The sequence below is a fragment of the Denticeps clupeoides genome, chromosome 15 (assembly GCF_900700375.1).
Source record: "Denticeps clupeoides chromosome 15, fDenClu1.1, whole genome shotgun sequence".
Taxonomy (NCBI): Eukaryota; Metazoa; Chordata; class Actinopteri; order Clupeiformes; family Denticipitidae; genus Denticeps; species Denticeps clupeoides.
The window spans coordinates 8683675-8705441 of NC_041721.1; the positions used below are offsets into that span (position 1 = coordinate 8683675).

A 21767-nucleotide genomic window follows, 5' to 3' on the forward strand; every position below is an offset into this window, starting at 1 on the left:
GCCCGAATAGACCAATGAGGAGCGGCGCGGCGCCGGAAGTGAGGGAGTTGACATGGATCCAGGGATGCCCAGGCAAGCCGCTGTCTGACGCGTCAAAGCGTGTTGTTTTTAAGCGCCACAAAGTCCCTTCGTGCTTGAGATGTAACCCGACGTTTTCTTTGACTCCTTAAGTCCGCCAGTTTCGTATTCGCGAAAGTCTAGTTTGCTTCAGATGCCGAGCACCCAGTACGCTAAACGGTAGCCGTCTGTGCTACTCCGTTTAATGGAGATTAAATGAAAATATAAAATTATTGAATCTGAGCAACGTCAACGCGGCCTGCACAAAAGTCGTCTTTTCACAGTATTCGAGTTTGCAACATCCACAGTTCAAAGACGGTTCGAGCTTTTTGTCAAGTAGGTGGTTGTAGTTCATTTTACTTTTGCTTCTATATGTTGATGAATGGGTTGAATCCATTTCGTAATTTCACGTTCTTTTCTGTGATATTTCCCCCCCAGTGGCGAATTTCAGGAGAGAGAGGAATATCCGTGATGCATATGAGGAGCGGTTCCCCGCAGAAAGAGGGGTGAGTGCAGCCCCGGTCGCACCGGCGACCGGCCACGTTGCTCCACTAACGCCGTGTGCTCACTCGCTTCACCCCAGGCACCGTATCCCAGGGGAGAGCGGCGGTCCTTCGGCCGGCCCGACGAGGAGTACGGCCGGGGCTTCGATTATGACAATTCTCGCTTCTACCCCAACGGTGCCCCTCGCAGTTACCATGGCGACGAGCAGAGGAGCTACCACGGCGATGGTGCCCACTTCCCCGCTGCACGGAGGGTAACCTTCACAAAATGTTGCACACCCACTCCATCGTCACATAGTTTTTATAACGGGCAACATGGGGTTCAGAAGAATTGAAGTCGGAATTTAGGGAACAATATGGATTTCATTGGGCATTGTAGATTGGCTGCTGCTTTGCTCAGACATAAGTGATAGAGCATGACATGTCGACGTCTTCTGCTGCAGAGCGGCGAAATAAAACTTCAAGCATTTGAATAGAATTACACGTCTTTCACTTAACGAGCCTATTCAAGGCGGGAGTGAGGTGAAACCAACCTGGAGGATACATTTGTGGGCACAAGCCAACTTTCCTCAGATTGACAAAGTTCTCTGGATGCAGAATGAAATCTACATTAAAGAAAGAAAGTCCAGTTAGCATGACTCAACTTTCCGACAAATTCACCTGGATGACTGAGAATCTTCACAGACACACATGTAACAATGTTTGCGAAGGTCATGGCTGCAGTAGAAAAGTCCATTTCTGCTAAAATAAGCATAACTGAATGAAGTTCATGCCAGTCTCGCCAGCCTCCATGACTTTTGAGGTAGCACGTTGTTGCAAGCTCTACAAGCAGTGTGCGAGCAGATACAAGGGGAGAACTTGTAGATGAAGAAGGATTGGCCAATAGGCATGCAGATCCAACCCTCTGGCACTGATTGACAGTCATTCTGTTGAAAAGGCGAATTATGAAATTAATAGGCCATTGGGGAAAAACAACATTTTGAAATAAAAGGCTGACCATGAAATAATATAATATCACTATAATAAGTACATTTACATAGCAGAATTCAATTTATTTCACAATAATTAGCTGTATATAAAAAATGTGTTAAATTATTTCACAATTTTAAGTTGCTATAATGTGTCATTCTCTTTTTTTATTTCATTATGAAATATTAATTTATTTAATTTGAAACACTTTGGAGTTCCATATTACATGAGGTTTTGGAAAAAAAAGCAATCACATTAAATATGAATTTACAACCTTTGCTCAATATGTTGTTAATGCACTTTTGGCAGCAATTACAGCCTCAAGTATTTTTGAAAATGATTCCACAAGCTTGGCACACCTATCGTTGGCCAGTTTCGCCCGATCCTGTCACGTCCTCATGTCTAGGGGTCAGAGACAGCGGCAAAGCAGTAGAGCCCACGAACACAGGCGAACGTCACAAAGAGAGGTTTAAGTCAGTGAATTCCTCAGTACAGTGAACAGTCGGTAATGTAAAGAGGCAGCACGAAACACGACAACAGGACGGTTACAGGAGCTACGCTGCAGTCATCTTCCCCTCATTCCTGACTAGTCTACCAGTTCCTGCAGATGAAAAACATCCCCACAGCATGATGCTGCCACCACCATGCTTTACTGTATGGATGATATTGGCCTGTTGATGAGCAGTGCCTTTTTTCCTCCAAATGTGATGCCTGGCATTCACACCAAAGAATTCAATATTTGTCTCATTAGACCAGACTCTCATGGTCTGAGAGTCCTTCAGGTGCCTTTTGGCAAACCACAAGTGGGCTGCCCTGTGCCTTTTACTAAGGAGTGACTTCCATCTGGCCACTCTACCATACAGGCCTGGTTGGTGAATTGGTTGTCCTTGCAGAAGGTTCTCCTCTGTCCACAAGGGACCTCTGGAGCTCTGACAGAGTCACTGGTTCTTGTCACCAAGCTGCTGGCTTGATTCCTTATTCCCCTTTTCCCCTGATCGCTCAGTTTAGGTGGCCAGACAGCTGTATTTATTGTCCTGGTGTTTTTGAACTTCCACTTAAGGATTATTGAGGCCACTGTGCTCATTGGGATCTTCAAAGTTTTTCTGTAACCTTCCTCAGATATGTGCCTCAAAACAATCCTGTCTCTGAAGTCTACAGACATTTCCTTTGACTTCATGCTTGGTTTGTGCTCTTACATGAACTGTCAACTCTGGGACCTTAGGCCTTATATAGAAGGTGTGTGCCTTTCCAAATCATGTTCAGTCAACTGTTTGGACATGACTTTGGTGGACTCCAATTAAGCTGCAGAAACATCTCAAGGATGATCAGGGGAAACAGGATGCACCTCAGCTCAAGTATAAGCTTCATGGCAAAGGTTGTGAATACTTATGTGATTTTTTATTTTTAATACATTTGCCTAAACCTCAAGTAAAATCTTTTCACGTTGTCGTTATGTAGTTATATAACTCTGAGAAAAATGTACTACATCCATTTTGGAATAAGGCTGTAACATAACAAAATGTGGAAAACGTGATGCACTGTATGCTATTAACACTCTAATACCACCTTCATGGCTGCTTTGTTTACAATTGTCATCATCAAAAGCCACTTCATGAGATGCTCATCGAGTGAAGAAAGTGTTCAGCATAATAAACCTTCTGGACTGTTGGAAACCGTCCCTGTTGTCTAACTTTAGGTGGTGGAGAGAAGCAAAGAGTGAAAAATGCTGCCATGACAGCAAAAGCTCCCTGATTTGGACACACAATTTTTTTTGTTTATTGCATATTCAATTTTCTTCTATAATTAAAAAAATGCAAGACTCAAAATGTAAATATATACATGCACACACTGGTATGAACATGCCTGTTTATCCCACTGATTGTGAATAGTTTTTGGACTGAATGGATTGAGGTTCTTTTAAGTATAAGTTAAGGGGAGAAATGTGTAGATTGCCTTTTTGTGATCTTTGAATTCAAGAACATCTATGAGCATTTGTGTTTTTCAAACCTTAAAGTTACTGTACTGCCAAAAACTTGAGAATGACACACAAAGTTAGCTGCTTCAGTGTTTTTAGATATTTTTGTCAGTTGTGCCTCTGGTGAATTGAAGTATAATTACAATCATTTTATAAATTTCAGAGGCTTTTATAGACAGTTACATCAAGTTTTTTTTTTTCTTTTTTCAAGACCCCTGCAATTCGCCCTGACATGCTGTCAATCAACTTCTGGACTAAATCCTGACTGGTGGCAACCCATTCCTTCATAATCAGTGCTTGGAGTTTGTCACAATTTGTGGGTCTTTCTTTGTCCACCCACCTCTTGATGATTAACCACAACTTCCAGGGAGTTTCCTGGCCATGGACCCAAAATTTCAATGTTTTGTTCCCCGAGCCACTTAGTTCTCACTCACTGCTTTACTGTTGGCACGAGACAGGACTGATGGTAGCGTCACCTTTTCTTCTCCAGACAATCATTTTTCCAAATGCCCCAAACAATCGAAAAGGGACTTCATCATAGAAAATGACTTTACTCCAGCACTCTTCAGCAGTCTAATCGCTGTACTTTTTGCAGGATATCACCACGTTGTAAGTCGCTCTGGATAAGATGCCTTAAATGTAAATTTAAATATCAGTCTGTCCTTGACGTTGTTCTTGGAGAGAAGTGGCTTCTTTGCTGCCCTTCTTGGCACCAGGCCGTCCTCCAAAATTCTTCGCCTCACTGTGTGTGCAGATGCCCTCACACCTGCCTGCTGCCATTCCTGAGCAAGCTCTGCACTGGTGGCACCCCGATCCCGCAGCTGAATCATCTTTAGGAGATGGTCCTGGTGCTTGTTGGACTTTCTTGGTCACTCTGAAGCCTTCTTCACAACACTTGAACTTCTGTCCTTGAAGTTTTTGGTTTATTAAATGGTTTATTTAGATGCAATCTTAGAAGCAACAATAATCTTGCCTGTGAAGCTCTTTTTTTAATGCATAACATTTTTCCTTGCAGGTAACCATGGTTAACAGAGGAAGAACAATGATTTCAAGCATCACCCCCCTTTTAAAGAAGCCAGTCGGCTATTGTTTAGTCTGCAGCCTTGTGCTCATCAATCTAATGAGCAGGTCCTTTTGTGGCATGCCAGGGTTCATCTGATCACTCTCCATAACATTCTGGAGTATATGCAAATTACCATAATGAGAACGGAAGCAGCAAACTTTGTGAAAAAAGTATTTGTGTCTCAAAACATTTTGCCATGACTGTTCACATCCCTGTTTTTATTCTACGTTTTAATACTTGCCAGCTACTTATTTTATTTAGCAGTTTACATTTAGTCCTTGTAAGGTTGCGGCTGCAGACTAGTTCAAGATGACATCAAAGCCCAACATTATCACAGAAACCACAGACAACATGTGTCCACATACTTTTCAAATTTTACTTATATATCTGTATGAGTGTGTGTGTGTGTGTGTGTGTGTGTGTGTGTGTGTGTGTGTGTATATATATATATATATATATATATATATATATATATATAAAATATCTGTTTTCGATTTATCCTCTTGGGGGAGACTTGATATTATAGTGGTACTGCACGTTCATATACATTTTTTTTTTGTCCTAGGAAGACTCATACTATTACAGAGGACCCAGAGAAGATCCACCTCCTGGGCGGCCAATGGAATTTAGGTGATTGCTATATCTCTGAATAATACATTCATGCTGCTGTTTAAAATGGGCAGACTAATAAGGGCTCAGGATGCGGATGTGGCCCAGCAGAGGGCAGCAACGCTCTGGGCAGAGCCACAGCTGCCACAGGGAGGTTTTAACCTCGCCATGTGACACATCTGAAGGCACGGCGCTGACGATTAATCACGCCGCTGGCTTGATTCCTCGTATTCATTTCTCATGGGAACGTTCCCGGGATCCGGTTGTTCTGGTTTAGCATTTAGCTCCGAGTGTTTTTCCAACCTGCACCTGTCTTGCGTCCGCTGTTGTCCTGCTAATTGTGTGAAGTGTAATCGGCCCATGATGATTACTGATGCTGAAGCTTGTCTGGTCTTGTCAATGTGACCTATATGCTAAATGAAACGTTTGGGCCTTCGTGTTCGGCTTATTTAAATGCGGCTGTGACTCATGTAGTTGAAGTCCTGCGGTGAAATTCACTGATTAATGACCGCAATTACTCAAATTAATCATTTACCGTTAGTGCGAGGAATTATAATATGGCTTAGCCATTAAAACATACTCATCATCAAGACACATCTTGCCCAATAGCCAGTTCTACTTATTTGCTGTGAAGGGTTTCATGGTAGAATTTGCTGTGTTTTGTGCGTTAAAATAAGTCATTTTAGAATGACTAGCAATATTAAAAAAGTTTTTTATCTGTGTCATGAGTATGGACGATTGTTCTTCACCATTTAGATTTGACCAACGGCACCAACTGAACCATGAGCACAGAGCAAAAGTCCGCATTGGAAGTGTGTAGCCGGTGACCAGCCGGCCGCCCCAGGCTGCGGACCGGGTCACGTCGTCTTCAAACAGATGCAAAGTCGTTAAAGTGCGTTGTGTGTTTTTGAGGTCACTTGATGCAGGATCCTTATCCAGGACGTGGCGGGGGCGGGGTTCGGGTTCAGTTGCGGGTCGCTTTGGCCAGGTGCCTTTAATGAGTTTACACCCCGTTTCCCCCGACTCTGCTGCAGGTCGTATAAGTGGCACGTAATCGGCGTGTAAAAACTGGAGGCGATCCCAGCGGGGCTCTGAACAAACGAATGGCTTTACTGCCGCTTAAACGGACGCGTCCGAAGGAAGTGAACAGTCTGTAGATCGACGTTTACGTTCTGCATCCTTTGCGTTTGGCCCAAGATAAAACTGTGTGCGGGCCCGCGGTATAAGAAGTATACAGTCAGCGGGCCCTTCCCCACCCTCCCAAGTTCTCTGCAGCCCAGATGAAAGGAGGTGTGAAAGTAAAGCCATGTCGGGGTGGGGCTGGGGTGGCTTGGACGCTTGCCTGGGCTTCATCTGTGGCCCAGCTGCTGGCTGTTGTCCCCTCGTCCAGGGCCCTGTTGCTATGGGAGTGTCCCGGTGACCTCTCGCCTCGTCTGGGGCAGAGTCGGGGTCTCCGCATCCAACCCCCCATACCCCCTTCCCAGTGACCAACAGGTCGCCAGGCTCCGATGGTTAACTCGGGGTGCACGGGGCGGGGTTATCAAAACAAACACTTCGGTGCTTCCTGCAACGTAAAGCTGTTGGCCTCCCCTTAACCCACTGTGGCCAGAGCCGAGGGGCGGCACGGCCCCACGGGGTTCCTCCTTACTGAGAATAATAGCAATTACAATAGCAAAACGCACGATTTTCATCATTTCAAATTTGATTTGAGAGGCCGTTTAGTAACGTCCTCGTACAGTGAGATTGAGATCACGTAGCCCAAATGGCTTTTTTGCCTGGGAGAGTCGCAGTTTGTAGATGAATATTTTCAATTTTGTCTTTCAGGTCTGTCGGCCGAGGCCCCTCTCATCCCCCTAATGTCAGGGGTCAAGGGTCATACCTAGCACCAAGATCCTTAACAAACCTGGGTCCTGAGGCTGGTGATGACACGATCATGCAGGCTATTCTTAGCCTGGACCGAAGGTACGAGCACGTCACGTCAGCACGTAGGCCATCCTTGAGATAAATGCGTTCAAGAGGCAAGAGTTGATTATATTAATTGTAATATAATTAATAGTTTCTTACGAGAAATTTGTACGAGGGGTTCTACTATTGCAGCGCGATACTGCATAAAATTCATAATGCGATATAAATTTAACCATAGACTGTATATACTGCGGTATATAATTTGAGAAGCTTTTTATTGAAAGGGTAACTTTACCTAACTCCAGCAGTGAGGATCGTGAAGGCGCGAGGAGGAAAGCTCCGTTCACCGGCCCTCGGGAGCGCTCCCCCCTGCGGAGGGACATTCCTCCATCCCCACACAGCCGCTCTGGCTCCAGCCTCAGCAGTCGAAGCTTCTCCCCCGACCGCGGCAAGAGCCACCCGTACCCACCCCCCCTCAAGAGTGAGTGCCAACGAGGACCGTGTGTACGTGTACGGGAAAGAGAGTGTGTTTCTGGTCAAATGCCAGATTTTTTTTTTTTTGAGTTTGAACACAATAGTACTTACTGTTGTTATCGTGGTTTATTACAGACAACTTCTTTAGAATGTAGATATACTTATTGCTCTTCTGTCAGAATACATTGATTTCAGTGGCTGCTCCAATCAATTTCAGCAAATCGAAAATTCATTATTATTATTATTAAATTGCCGACAACACATTAGGGGTGTTGAAATGAACCTCATAAGAGATGCATCGCGATGCAGGCGTTGACTAGCATTGAAAAAAGTAGTGGTAGTAGCGACCGGATGCCTGATCTGAGTACAGTTTCGTGCAGCACAGCCTTGTGCACGCACCGCCGTCAGAGTGGAAATTGGTTGAAACCACACATATTTTCACGGTGAGGACCTCTGTCAGCATTCAGTCCGCGCTCACCTGACGCCTCGGACATCTGAACCAGCCATTTTTCTGCTGTTTGTGGCATCAGTTGAGAAAAATCTCATAGAAAATCTATGAGATGCACAGCGACGCATTGATAATCATAATCGAACCGTGAGACCATTCAATGTTCACACAGGGTCCCTATTGTCATTAAAAACCTGGAAAGCTTAACTGAAATTGGATTGATACATGAATGTAGAACGAAGTTCCCATAAGACTGCACGACCAGGTTTTTCTACATCTACATTTAAAACGTCACTGAATGTATGGTCATGAAAATTTGCCTTTTCTAAAAATGTGTAAGCACCCTGTTCAAACCTCTACAACATATATTGTTCAAGTTGTGGCCGTTGTTTGTTTTACTGGAATCGGGAACACAGAAGTGATAATTCTATGAGCCTGCACTTCCTCTACTAGAGGAGACTGCGGGACGTGCTTGGGAAGTGACCGTCTGAGACCACCGACTTGTTTTTAATGCTCCTTGCAGATATGGGCGGCCTCTCTGGTGTCCCCGCGGAGAGCTCCCATCAGCGGGGCTTTGCCCAAGAACAAGTCCCTGTGCCCGTCCCCCACGGTCAGCCTGCTTCTTTGGGTCGAATAGTGCAGTGCATCGTGTGATTTGCCTGCTCTGTCCTTCTCTTACATAAAACACAACCCCCCCAGGGGAAGCAGATGGTCCCGCATCTGATGTTCAAGTTAAATGATATTTCTCAGCTCTCTGTTGACTGTACCAGTTACTTGACGGCGGATGTGTGTGTCGTGCTGGATGATGTGTATAGAACAAAAAGACACTCTTTCTTGCATGTTGGGAGTAGATTAGAATAAGCTGGGCTGTTTGGACCTCAATCGCATGATCTCATTGGGTTCTGCCTAACATCTGACGGTGTGACTGCTGCAGTTTAGAGCTAAAACAGGCCTTGGCAGAGTCCGTTAAATGTCACATTTACATTACATTTCTTCTCCATTTTAAAGCAGCTACAATAAAAGTGACTTGTATTTCTTGTTAAAGGTATAGCCAGTGCTAATGGCAGCGTTTTTGAGAAATCTAGTTATGTGGTTTTAACAGGAAGTCATTAGTTTCATAGTTTCTCTTCTAACATGTATATCATTATGGCATTTAGCAGGTGGAGGTACATTTACAGCATTTATCAGATGCCCTTATCCAGAGCAACTTACAACCAGTAGTTACAGGGACAGTCCCCCCCTGAGACACTCAGGGTTAAGTGTCTTCCTCAGGGACATGTTGGTAATAAGTGGGGTTTGAACTTGCGACTCTGAACCGGTTTGTAGGTGAGTGTGTTACTCGATGAGCTACTACCACCCCATATCAGTATGGTTAACTTTAGGCCTGTGCCTTGCTAATAGCAAACTGAAAAAGCTATCAAAGCAAATAATTCTAAAAGAGTTATCCATAAAATCCTTCTTTTTTTTTTTTTGTTAAATCTCAGAATCACAATAAGCAGATGTCTTTTTCCTGTAGTTAGCATGCTAACTAGCTATCTGGACATGCCGTAGTGACTCGTCCCTTAAGTCAACTCTATATGATATGAAAATATAGCATCAGCCACGTAATCCCCTGGCCGCATTGTTTTGAGTTGCCGTATGAACTACCCCCATGCGTTTTTACATCGTAAACGGAACACGTTTTAATATTTAAATGTTGAATATTCATTTTTTTTTTTTTTTTTACAAACTCCATGTCAGCACAGGTCTAAGGGGTTACCGTTTTTTTACATTCCTCACAGTATAAAGATTAGTTTTCGGTAACCTGAGCTGAAGCGTTGCTAATTGACCGTCTGCCCTCCCCTGCCCTGGTCACCGCGTCCCGTATAGCTTTAGTTAGGCCACATCATCACGCCGGCCACTCGCTAATGGCTTAACCTGCTGCAGAGCCGCTCGGGCTCTACGCTGCAGAAGATGGATGTTCAAGATGCTGGCCCAGACACTCCACCGTATCTGTCTCTTGTTTGACAAAAAAAAATAAAATTGATCATAAGGACAGATTAATATGCCTGTGCTTCTTGATTGTATGAATTTCATCCAATTTAATCCAATTTAAACAAAACTAATTTACTGTCAGGAACTCGCAGCTCCTCATTAGATGAATTAAATTGTGTAAAGGGGCTATAAAACTGGAGTAAGACGAGGCTTTTGTAAGGAAATGGGGGAACAGCCGCGGCCCCTAACCGTGCTCTTGCTCGAGGGCAGAGACCTGGCTGCTCGCTGGGCCATCTGGTTGTGGGAATCAAGCGGATGTTCTCCAGCATCGCTGGGTTAGTCGGAACACGTGAGAACGTTTATGGTGCCCAATGGTTGGGCGAATGAGCAGAGTCTCCGCTTCTGATGCACGACCTGTGTGTGATGTCCTTTAAGCCATGTCCATGATGTCTGATGTCCCTAACACATATTTCTGTCTCTGTCTTTAGCAAAGGATAGGCCTTCCACGTTTGTCATTACGTCTCGTGACGGTTCCCCTCACAGCTCTGCCTCCGTCTCCAAGGTGAGTTCATGATGCGCTGTACTCACTCCTACCCCACGCACACACTAATCAGCCCATAAAGAAGTGGCTTATTTCTGCATCTTAATAGTAATCTGGATGGTCCTGATTGCAGATGAAAGGCTCATTGCTGTTGCATTGTAAGAAGAGTTGACCACTTAGAGGAGGCTGTTTTGTCCATGCACTCGGTTATCATGCCATCTTAGCCAAAATTTGCATCGTATCTCTGTTTTATTGGCCCTCTGGGGAAAGTAAAGGGCCCAGTATGGATATAATGCTGTTTGCCATTTTCATGGTGGAACGTAAAACTGTTCTCGAACCCCCCCCCCGCCTGCCTTGCTTTTCACTGAATCAGCACTTCTTTGAGCTTGTAGATCTGACATACTGTGAAGCTGTGAGAAGTAGATTTGGCAAGCTTTTATTCGTTTTCTGCTGGTGTGTCAAAAAAAAGCAGCATTGGACACAGCAGTTTGTGTTTGGCTGTCTCTCTGCTAGCAAGTCAGAAGTCAGCATTCTCCTGGGTTGCAATGAGACCCCCCTAAACCATGTCATAGATTTTCAGTATATATGAGTATGTGAGTTCACAATCACAAGTCCGAAATTCATAATCTTTGTCGTGAAATTGGCATATCATGAAAAAAGACGATTTCACAGGTAAAAAAAAAAAAAAAAAAAAATTACCGGTATAATCATGAATGAAATGATATGGCCCACCTCTACTCCCTAGTTCGAGTGAGATTGTGGAATAATTGGAAATCAGATGAATCAGGAAGATTTATTTTAAGCTCCCCTTGGCCTCTGTGTCCCCTCTATGGCAGGAGTAATGTGACTTGCACATGACTTGTTGCTCCTGTGTGTGTGTGTGTCTGTGTGTATGTGTGTGTGTGTGCAGGGCTCATGAAGTGTAGCTTTAGTCCTTTGCTGTACGTTATTGAAATTGTTTATTGATTTTCTCCAATGATCCCCTTGACCGGTTGTGGAGACGGAGAACCTTGGGTTTATGGTCTTTCATTTGCACAACACTACTGCTTTACTGTAAACTCATCCTTTTACTAAAGATGATAATCTTTATAATTTCTATGGTGATCACATACTCCTAACGATCAAGTCTTCACTGGCGCTTCCACCAAAGTAAACCAAACATATACCAGTAGCTGTGATGAAAACAGATGCAGATAAGGTGTGTAGTGGCAAGGATCTCACGATACGATACGTATCGCAAGCGTCACAATAGTCACGATATATTGTGATATATGTGTACATACTGCAATATGTGTATACTGTAAGAATACTGTAAAAACAGAGCTGAAATACAGGATGCTGTGATCAGTCTGTCATGTTTTTCAATTTCACTTTGCGTGAAATGCCAGGCATCAATTCAAAGTACCGAGCCATACAGCACCATCTACAGGAGCGGAGGTCGTAGTCACAAGATTATTCTCATCTCTGCTGACCTCTACAGCCGAACTTGGTGGACTAAATATTATACAGAACAGGGAGTGCAGAATTATTAGGCAAATGAGTATTTTGTCCACATCATCCTCTTCATGCATGTTGTCTTACGCCAAGCTGTATAGGCTCGAAAGCCTACTACCAATTAAGCATATTAGGTGATGTGCATCTCTGTAATGAGAAGGGGTGTGGTCTAATGACATCAACACCCTTTATCAGGTGTGCATAATTATTAGGCAACTTCCTTTCCTTTGGCAAAATGGGTCAAAAGAAGGACTTGACAGGCTCAGAAAAGTCAAAATAGTGAGATATCTTGCAGAGGGATGCAGCACTCTTAAAATTGCAAAGTTTCTGAAGCGTGATCATCGAACAATCAAGCGTTTCATTCAAAATAGTCAACAGGGTCGCAAGAAGCGTGTGGAAAAACCAAGGCGCAAAATAACTGCCCATGAACTGAGAAAAGTCAAGCGTGCAGCTGCCAAGATGCCACTTGCCACCAGTTTGGCCATATTTCAGAGCTTCAACATCACTGGAGTGCCCAAAAGCACAAGGTGTGCAATACTCAGAGACATGGCCAAGGTAAGAAAGGCTGAACACAAGCTGAACCCTTTTCGGGTTGATGATGGAGTCAAGCTCAACTCCAGTCCTACTGCCAGTTTCTGGAAGGCACCTTCTTCAAGCAGTGGTACAGGAAGAAGTCTGCATCCTTCAAGAAAAACATGATTTTCATTCAGGACAATGCTCCATCACACGCGTCCAAGTACTCCACAGCGTGGCTGGCAAGAAAGGGTATAAAAGAAGAAAAACTAATGACATGGCCTCCTTGTTCACCTGATCTGAACCCCATTGAACCTGTGGTCCATCATCAAATGTGAGATTTACAAGGAGGGAAAACAGTACCCCTCTCTGAACAGTGTCTGGGAGGCTGTGGTTGCTGCTGCACGCAATGTTGATGGTGAACAGATCAAAACACTGACAGAATCCATGGATGGCAGGCTTTTGAGTGTCCTTGCAAAGAAAGGTGGCTAAATTGGTCGCTGATTTGTTTTTGTTTTTTTTTTTTAATGTCAGAAATGTATATTTGTGAATGTGGAGATTTTATATTGGTTTCACTGGTAAAAATAAATAATTTAAATGGGTATCTATTTGTTTTTTGTTAAGTTGCCTAATAATTATGTCACCTGCACACACAGATATCCCCCTAAAATAAAAACAAACTAAAAACTACATCCAAAAACATTCAGCTTAATGAGTTTTAATGAGTTTTTTGGGTTCGTTGAGAACATGGTTGTTGTTCAATAATAAAATTATTTATTAATTTGTCAGAATTTTTTTTCTGGAAAAAAAATCATGCTGGAAAAGGCATTATTCTTCACCAGACTGTTCTTGGATGGTTGGGAGAAGTTGCTGTCTGAGGATGTTTTGGTACCATTCTTTATTCATGGCTGTGTTCTTGGGCAAAATTGTGAGTGACCCCACTCCTTGGACAAGAAGCAGCCCCACACATGAATGGTCTCAGGATGCTTTACTTTTGGTACGAGACAGGACTGATGGTGGCGCTCACCTGTTCTTCTCCAGACAATCTTTTTACCAAATACCCCAAACAATCGGAAAGGGACTTCCTCAGAGAAAATGACTTTAGTCTAGCAGTCCAATGCCTGTACTTTTTGCTGAATGTCAGTCTGTCTTTGACGTTGTTCTTGGAGAGAAGTGGCTTCTTTGCTACCCTTCTTGACACCAGGCCGTCCTCCAAAAGTCTTCACCTCACTGTGTGTGCAGATGCCCTCACACCTGCCTGCTGCCATTCCTGAGCAAGCTCTGCACTGGTGGCACCCCGATCCCGCAGCTGAATCATCTTTAGGAGACGGTCCTGACACATGTTGGACTTTCTTGGGCGCCCTGAAGCCTCCTTCCCAACACTTAAACCTTTCTACTTTACGTTTTTGATGATCCGGTAAATGGTTGATTTAGGTGCAATCTTAGTACCAGCAATATTCTTGCCTTGAGCTCATCAACACTTTTACTTGTGTTAATGAGAGGATCACTGAAATGATCTCAGCAGGTCCTTTTGTGGCAGGGCTAAATGCAGTGGAAATGTTTTTTTGGGATTAAGTTTATTTTCATGGCAAAGAGGGATTTTTGTAATTCATCTGATCACTCTCCATAACATTGTGGAGTATATGCAAACTACCATAATGAGAACGGAAGCAGCAAACTTTGTGAAAACAAGTATTTGTGTCATTCTCCAAACGTTTGGCCACAACTATATATACGCGTGCACACACGCACTTCAATATCAATAAGCACTGGTATCGATACTTAAATTCCAGTTTTGCATCTGCCGGTTCACGTAAATGGTTTGCAACAATTTTCAATAGGAATTGCAGCGGGCTCTCCCCACCCCCGGTTACCGGGAGGACGTGTACATGAGAGACACGCCTTAAACAGTGGGCGAAAGCAGCACCAAGCTTGCTGGAAAATGTGAAAATGCAAGAGCACTGCCTGGAAGTATTTCCATCAGATGAACGGGGAAAACTAAGAGTTGTGGACGAGCCCGTTTGCAAGGAGTGCTCCGAAGTCGTTGCCATTAAAGCAAGCAGCAGGGCTGGTTTAGCAAAGCATTCGAATTCAAGGCCATCAATTACGAGTTTTGAGCGGGGAGTAAAGTTGTCCGTTTATTTATTAGTGTATAATCCTTTTTTTTTCTTTTATGTAGTGTATATATGTGTTCTGACCTTACTAAAATATATTTTTTTAAATATTCTTTGTTTATTAAAAAAAAATGTTTTAAAAGGTTTCTGTGTTTTTTCTTTTTCTGTCCCTGTAACATCGAAGATAGTGTCCTTAGTATGAAATCACACTCCCCATAGCTCTGTAACCTCCATCATTTAATATTTTTTTCCCCTTCAGCCTGCATATGAGTAACCAGCTCTGTCCTCCTCAGGATGAAGCGCCGTTGACAGAGGGCCCAGCAGACGAGGCGCCCAGCACAGAAGAGTCGACGATTCTGCTCGACGACTTTCAGGAGCGAAGAGCCCAGGCCATCGCTGCCAAGGCACATGAGATCGAGAAGGTTTGGGAAGCTTTTGGGTTTTATACACATGGAAAATGCACACTTGGTCACATTCATTGATTTAATGTTGTGTAGGATGACATTTAAATTTACCAAATGCGCTTACCCTTTTCCCATCTGTCTCCTTTGGTGTCTGTCATGTAATGCAATCTGCCTCTCCTTTCCTTTTATCTTCTCTCTTTACTTATGCCTCAATGGCTTTCATAAAAATGCTTTTTATAAGGAAGAAGGCTGCGTATGTTTATTTTGGGAGGCTGGGGAAATTGAGGTGCTGTAGGTCCAGGGTGATACAGTAGTTTTGCATTTAAATACTTTAACTGTGATTTAAATGGACATCTATTTCATTCTCCTCACTGCTCGTAAGCTAGCATGTTCATGTGAATAATTGCAGAACATTTGACACTGCTGCTAGAAACGTCTTCTCTGGACGCCCTCTTCCTTTTCACTTTGATCATCACGTACAGTCATTGAAGTCTTTTGTGGCGTCATTGTCAGCGCATCCGCCTCCGTGTTCCTTCCTGAATGAGTCGTAAGTGCATGCAGGGCTGGCGCAGGCCCAGCACACATGTGCAGAACCCCAACCCAAACCTCCCTAATCAAAGCAGAAGGCCGCGCCTGGGCCGATACGGGAAGAGCCCTGAGGGGGGATCGCTGTGAGCCCCGGCTGCTCGGAGAGCTGTAATTAGGGCCAGGGCTTCTCCAGCATGCCCTCCTGCGTTTTTAGCGATCCTGTTAAACCAGTGACAGGATCGCCCTGCAGCAAAGCACCAGTCCTCCCACGGTGGCCTGACCCTCAGCGGGCCTGCAGCGAGTGCTGATGCTGCAGATTTACTTTCTGAGGATGTAGACAATATAACGTCTTTTTCTTCTTCTCCTTCAAGAGCGTTATTGGGAGTTCCCATGTCCCCATTTGCCAGATGTTCTTCTTGGAACACCCTGAAGCACTGAAGTCATTTAATTTTATGTCATAAAGCTTCATTACTTTTTTTTTTTTTTTTCTCCCCTGTGTGTTAATAAGCGGTTGCTATGGAGCCGCTCACGAGCACAGGCTTTTAAAAAAAAAGGTCCATGTCTACAATTTTCCTTAAAGTGTTTTATATTCCAGGTCGTACACAAGACAAATTGAAGTGTGTTTGGACCGACCCTCGAAGCACGCATAGTTCAGTGACATTATATGGATGCGTTTCGGAATAGCCCTGTGGTTTTTCCCCAGTGAGCTCTATGAAATGCTCGCTGGTGCACACGCAGTAATGTTTTACTGTTTAACAAGTGTCAAGCAGATGTTTAGCTTTGCCCTCAATCTAGTCTAGCCATCTCATCCACGCCGTAGCTACACTGGGTGCCTGTACCCTTTCTCACAAGCAAGCGTGTCTGAGATTTGTTTTTCTTGCCGAGAGAACCTACCACAGAAAGCCATATGCTGTGTGGGTAGGACTGGAAGTGCATTTTGGATTACTTTGGCTGACATTCGCATTTCTCTGCATTCAGGTACGTTCTGTGTTCTGGAAAAAAAAGCTACATCAGATACATCGTCCTTTACGCTGGCACGGAGAGAAAGCAGCATGTTTACTGCATTTGTCATCTTCTATGCTGTTGAATCTGATTCCATGTTGTCAGTTGCTGTAAGTCCTGTAAGATGGTGCTTCCATGAATCTGGTTAAGGCAGTGGTGGCCCACTTCTCAATAAGGGTTGTGGGTTAAATGAAGAGCACCCACTTTGTTGTGTGCACCGTATGCTGGAGACTTTGGAGGTCACCGTCATGAAGGGATATACTTTGTCTTCACCAACGTCTAGGTATCTGGTATGAGCTAAAGAAAAAGTGACATGAATGCAGGACCAAACGTTTCACAGCAGCTTGCTTGTCCCCCATATAGTGCATACTGGACCATGTCTTCTCCAGATGAGAGTGCACTAAAGGCCTTCACAGACCGAACATGTCCAGCGTGGAACTGCACTCTGAACTTCCCCATTCAACTTCTGCGAGACCGCAGACCTTTTGGTTCCACTTTGCTCCAGGTCAACCTGGGTTGTTCCCTTTCTCCCAGATGAACCCAGGAGAAGATAAGAAAGTGAAGCCGCTCTCTCTTTCAGCACCCGTGCCAGAGTAGGTGGGCTGTTTCCCTTCTGCTCTGGAGCGATTAAAGGAGATGACAGCTTCAGAGACGCTGCTAACCTTCAGTCAACACTGAGTTCTGTGTTTTTAGAGGACCTTGGCAGCAGGACAGGTCAAATGCACGTCTGGATAAATGGCTGGTGTTCAGTAAAATAAATCTTTTCACAGTTTGGGCCATCTGCTGTCTTATCAGTGTTGACAGAGATTTCTTTTCAACTATCTATTTGAAGTGAGTTTAGTTTGTGTCCTAATATTTGACTTGAATTGGATTCTTGACAAATGGCAGCCGACCAGGGGGCTTGAATTCTAAGTGCCCGAGCCACCCTAACTACCTCCTCTCAACACCGGAGTGGAGGCCCTACTCTGAAGTTCTCCTGCATGCCTGAGCTCCTCACCTTCTCAACAGAGGAACTCAATCAATCCTGAAGAGATATCTCTCGGTATCCTAAGATGGTCTATTAGTAACCATAGTAGCATGTTGAAACGTATTGAATGTATTTACATTTACGGCATTTAGCAGAAGCCCTCATCCAGAGTGACTTACAATCAGTAGTTACAGGGACAGCTACCCCCCTGCAGCAGCTCAGGGTCAGGTGTCTTGCTCGGGGACACAATGGTAGTAAGTGGGACTTGATCACATGATCATAGGCGAATGTGTTACCCCATAGGCTACTACCACGGTTTCATTTTAACCTGGGGTGGACGGTACCTTACTCAGTGGCACCTTGTCAGTTGGGGATTCAAACCCGCAACCCTCCTTACCACTAGGCCACCACTGGCAGAGTTTATGAACATAACATGCAAGACAAATGTTCCTTACAGTCTGTTTGTAAGAATATGTTATATGTACAGTTGTGTTCAAAATAATAGCAATTCATCGTGACTAACCAGACCAATCACTGTTTTTATTACTTTTATTATATTACTACATGGCAAGTAACTTACCAGTAGGTGTAGTAGAGTTATAGAAAGCCAAAAGACCAACATTCATTGAATACTTGCTCCGGAGTCTTTGTGATCGAATAATTAATTCAAAGTGGTATGTAGCAATGGGGCGTTTAGTTAGTGAGGTCATTCATTTATGAAAAACCAGATGTCGATCAGGTGGCTCTTATGAAGCCAGCGCTTGTTTTTCTCTGATAACCTGAGAAAAATGGGTTGTTGCAGACGTTGTTCAAAGAACTACTTTGGTTAAAACGTTGATTTGAGAGTGGAAAACATATAAAGAAGTGCAGAAAATGATACGCTGCTCAGCACTTGCCAAAGAACACATCAGCTGGAAAGAGAAAGACAAATGGAGAAACGTTTTGTGGACTGAATCAAGTAAGATTATTCTTTTTTATGTCCAAACCACAAGTACTCTCTGAAGACAGTGAAGCATTGTGGCGAGCATCCTGAAATGGGTTTTTTCTTTTACTTTGGTGTTGGGAATCATGGATCAGTTTGGATATATCAAAACACTTGAAGAGGTAATTTTTCACTAAACATTTACAGCATTTATCAGACCCCCTTATAGTTACAGGGACAGTCCCCCCCTGGAGCAACTTAGGGTTAAGTGTCTTGCTCATAGGTGAGTGAGTTCATAGGCGAGTGAGTTACCCACTAGGCTACTACCACCCTAGGCTACCTACCACCAGGTCATGTTACCTTATTCCACATAGGAAATGCTCTTGAAATGGATGTAAGCTAGTAGTAAGCTAGCAGCATCTTGGTTAAAGTTGTGGAGTGGCCAGCAGAGGAATTATGGAATGTGTCAAACCATCCTGGTCTGGAATACCTGTTCACCGGTGCCAGGTGGTGGTCTACTTCATGCAACACGTATGTGAAGCAGTTCTCGGAAACAGTGGTTATGCAACTTAATATTAGTGTAGTGATTCACAGGAATGTTAACTCCTAAAGATTTTAGATTTTGCCGTTGATCCAACAAAGGACTTTTCAGTATCGCAGAATGGCAGTTAAGCTTATAAAGAATCAAATTGTGGATTTGTACCCCACATCCTCATATTCCTCCAAGCTTTTGTTGATTATTGCATTTTTTTTTTTTTTTTGGGTTTCTCCAGAAATGCACTTAAACCGCTCAGCATTTTATATAATGAGAGCCTGGACAAAAGTGAATGTTGACTTTTAAAAACTGAATGACAGACATACAACCCATACAATGTAATTTCGTTTAAAGGCAAGAATGTGCATTCTAAATAGAGTTGAGCAGAAACCTTTTTTCTAAATGGTTCATTTAAGGTCCCCCTGAGAAATAAGTTAAAAATCAATAAATACCGACGCTTCATTTGATTCATAAATACCTGCTGTATCTTTGTTCCCCACATACCGAGCAGGTGGCGCCTGTTTTTTGGTAGTGTCCCTGTTGTTGTATGTATTATATATTTTATATAATTCATGCAATAATTCCTGCAATAAACAGGTATATTGTATGAACTAGCAGCTGACTATCTGAAGGACTTGGCCCATGCACCATACAGTACTTCTGTGGAACAGGGTAAGATGAGGTTAACATTACTTCTCTAACAACATTCCATCACGGTGATGCTCAGCTGTGCTCTGTCTTCATGTTCAGCCTGGGGCCATCCAGCTTCCTGCTTGTGTTGGTCTTATGTAGACGTTCCCCCCATTGTCTTTGTGGAATGTTCTAATGAAAGCCCTCGGTTGGTTTTTAATGGCCATTAGTAAGAGCGCTCTCTTTCTCTAATGGCGCTGTGTGTGATCCGAGCAGATTCCTGGCATTGAGTCACCGCTCCCTCCAGACCTCTCGGAGAGTCTGGGAACCGCTCCCCTGAGCTTGATATTTCATGGTCTGATTAACAGATCTTAGGATGCAGGCTCATTGCATGGTGTAAGGAGCAGGATGGGGTGTGTGATTTAATATCCCTAATTTTATAGATATTTCTGTGGATTTTTCCCTACTCCTACCTCGTGTCCATGCTTGTTTGAACGTCTATGACCCTGCCCTTTACGATCCAGGGTAATTAAATTGGAACAATTTGAAGAAATGCTGCATGGCCAGTCTTTGCATGATTTTTTTTTAAATTGGAGGCTAAAGGCAGGTTATTATTTTCTGAGCTCTTGAACACCCCCCCTTGGAAAAATGCTGAAGGTTACGTCCATTACTCCCCATCTTTAGCACCTTTCCCCGGGTTCACGCGTGCCTCTGTAAAGGAGGTTGCCGTAGCTGCCGGCTCCAATCACTCACAGGGTGGACCTTTCTCTGGGATCTTTAAATCCACCTCTGCAGCCGCTCTCCCCCACCCATATACTCTCAACATTCAGGTTGAGACAGAGACATTGCCTCTTTGATGGACAGTGATTGCTGGCATGGTGTTATTTTGTCCAGCACTGTGATTCATTGATTCCGACATCTGCAGCGAATGACTTAGATGATCCCCTCGACCACCGGGTTCCTCCATGACACATCAGGGATTTTTCAGCCATGGACTGGTTCTCATCTGTCCCTAGTGATTGGTGATTCTGATTGCCCTCAGGGGCTTCACACCTGACTTGCAGGTACAGGAAAGGTGGAAAACAATCAGCACCTGAACCTTGAGCTGCAGTGAAGAACCCTGACCTGTATTAATCCCTGCACGCAAGGCAATCCCCGTCTTGTTAGTGGTCCAGTGGTGGTGGAAGAAGCGATCAAGGCAGAAATTTAAGGGGAAAGAAATTTGATGCTATTAAAAAAATTATAATATGAAATGGTCTTTAAATTTAGTTTTGGAACAGAAGATTACATTACATTATTGGGGTTTATTGAAGCCACTATAAACAGTTGAAACAGGTCTCCAGTGAACCTGGTTTGCAGCTGGTCTTGGTGTAAAGTTTCAAGTTTCTGCTGTTTTCAGGTGTACAGACAGGACTGCGAGACCTTCGGCATGGTGGTGAAGATGCTGGTTTCGAAGGAGCCCAGCCTTGAGAAGCTTCTGCAGACCCCACTGAGGGAGAACCTGTGCGATATCCGTGAGCGATGCCTGGAAGACCTGCGTGGTTTCATTTCTGACCTGGACGATGCTGTTCACAATCAAGAACAGTCTGTCTGAGGCACATGCTAATTGGACCTCGGGAAAAGGTTTTAAATATGGAGAATGACAGTTCAGGATACTTAATAAGAGACTGTCTAATACATCATTCTATATAAAATAAAATCCTAAAAAGAGGACTTTTTTTTTTTTTTTTTTTTTTTTGTACCTACATGTTGAGTATGACTAATTAAACTTCACTGCATGTAAATAAATGGCAGTTATTCTGTTTGTTACATTTTATTTGTTTTGGCAAAAATATGCATAGTGCTAAATGTGCATAGCACATGCTTTTCAGCACATTTGTTTGGAAGATTTGCAAATACAGTGAACAAATAAAATACCATTTTATCCCTTGTACTGACCCAGTACTGATTTTCTGATTCGAACTGAGGTCACAATTACCTCAATTAAAAACAATTAATTATCTCAGCTGTATGTTATATCAATTTTTCCCATAAGTACATTTTTGTACATGATGTGAAGATTGTGTCTGATAATATCTGTAAATAAATGTGTTTTATGGTATAACCTTTTTTATTTTTCCTCATTATTACCTGAAGAAGC

General features: G+C 43.5%; 1 protein-coding gene across 5 annotated transcripts; it reads left to right on the forward strand.

Annotated features, from left to right (window-relative positions):
• The first annotated feature begins 38 nt into the window (after window positions 1-38).
• Window positions 39-21731, forward strand: pphln1 (periphilin 1). Of its 5 annotated transcripts, none has more exons than XM_028955565.1 (10): window positions 39-393; window positions 496-563; window positions 641-814; window positions 5133-5197; window positions 7001-7138; window positions 7387-7562; window positions 8527-8613; window positions 10466-10539; window positions 14933-15061; window positions 21027-21731. In XM_028955565.1, coding segments are annotated over exons 1-10 (1107 nt in total). In that variant the 5' UTR covers window positions 39-392; the 3' UTR covers window positions 21222-21731. The 5 variants fall into 5 exon arrangements, with proteins under 5 accessions (XP_028811398.1, XP_028811399.1, XP_028811402.1 ...); XM_028955566.1 differs by having other exon boundaries at window positions 7390-7562; XM_028955569.1 differs by having other exon boundaries at window positions 496-547; window positions 741-814.
• The last annotated feature ends 36 nt before the right edge of the window (window positions 21732-21767 follow it).

Excerpts from the sequence above, each read along its gene's own strand:
- pphln1 (XM_028955565.1), top strand. Across the intron at positions 815-5,132 it reads ACTTCCCCGCTGCACGGAGG|GAAGACTCATACTATTACAG; the intron begins GTAACCTTCACA and ends TTTTTGTCCTAG. Across the intron at positions 5,198-7,000 it reads GGGCGGCCAATGGAATTTAG|GTCTGTCGGCCGAGGCCCCT; the intron begins GTGATTGCTATA and ends TTTGTCTTTCAG.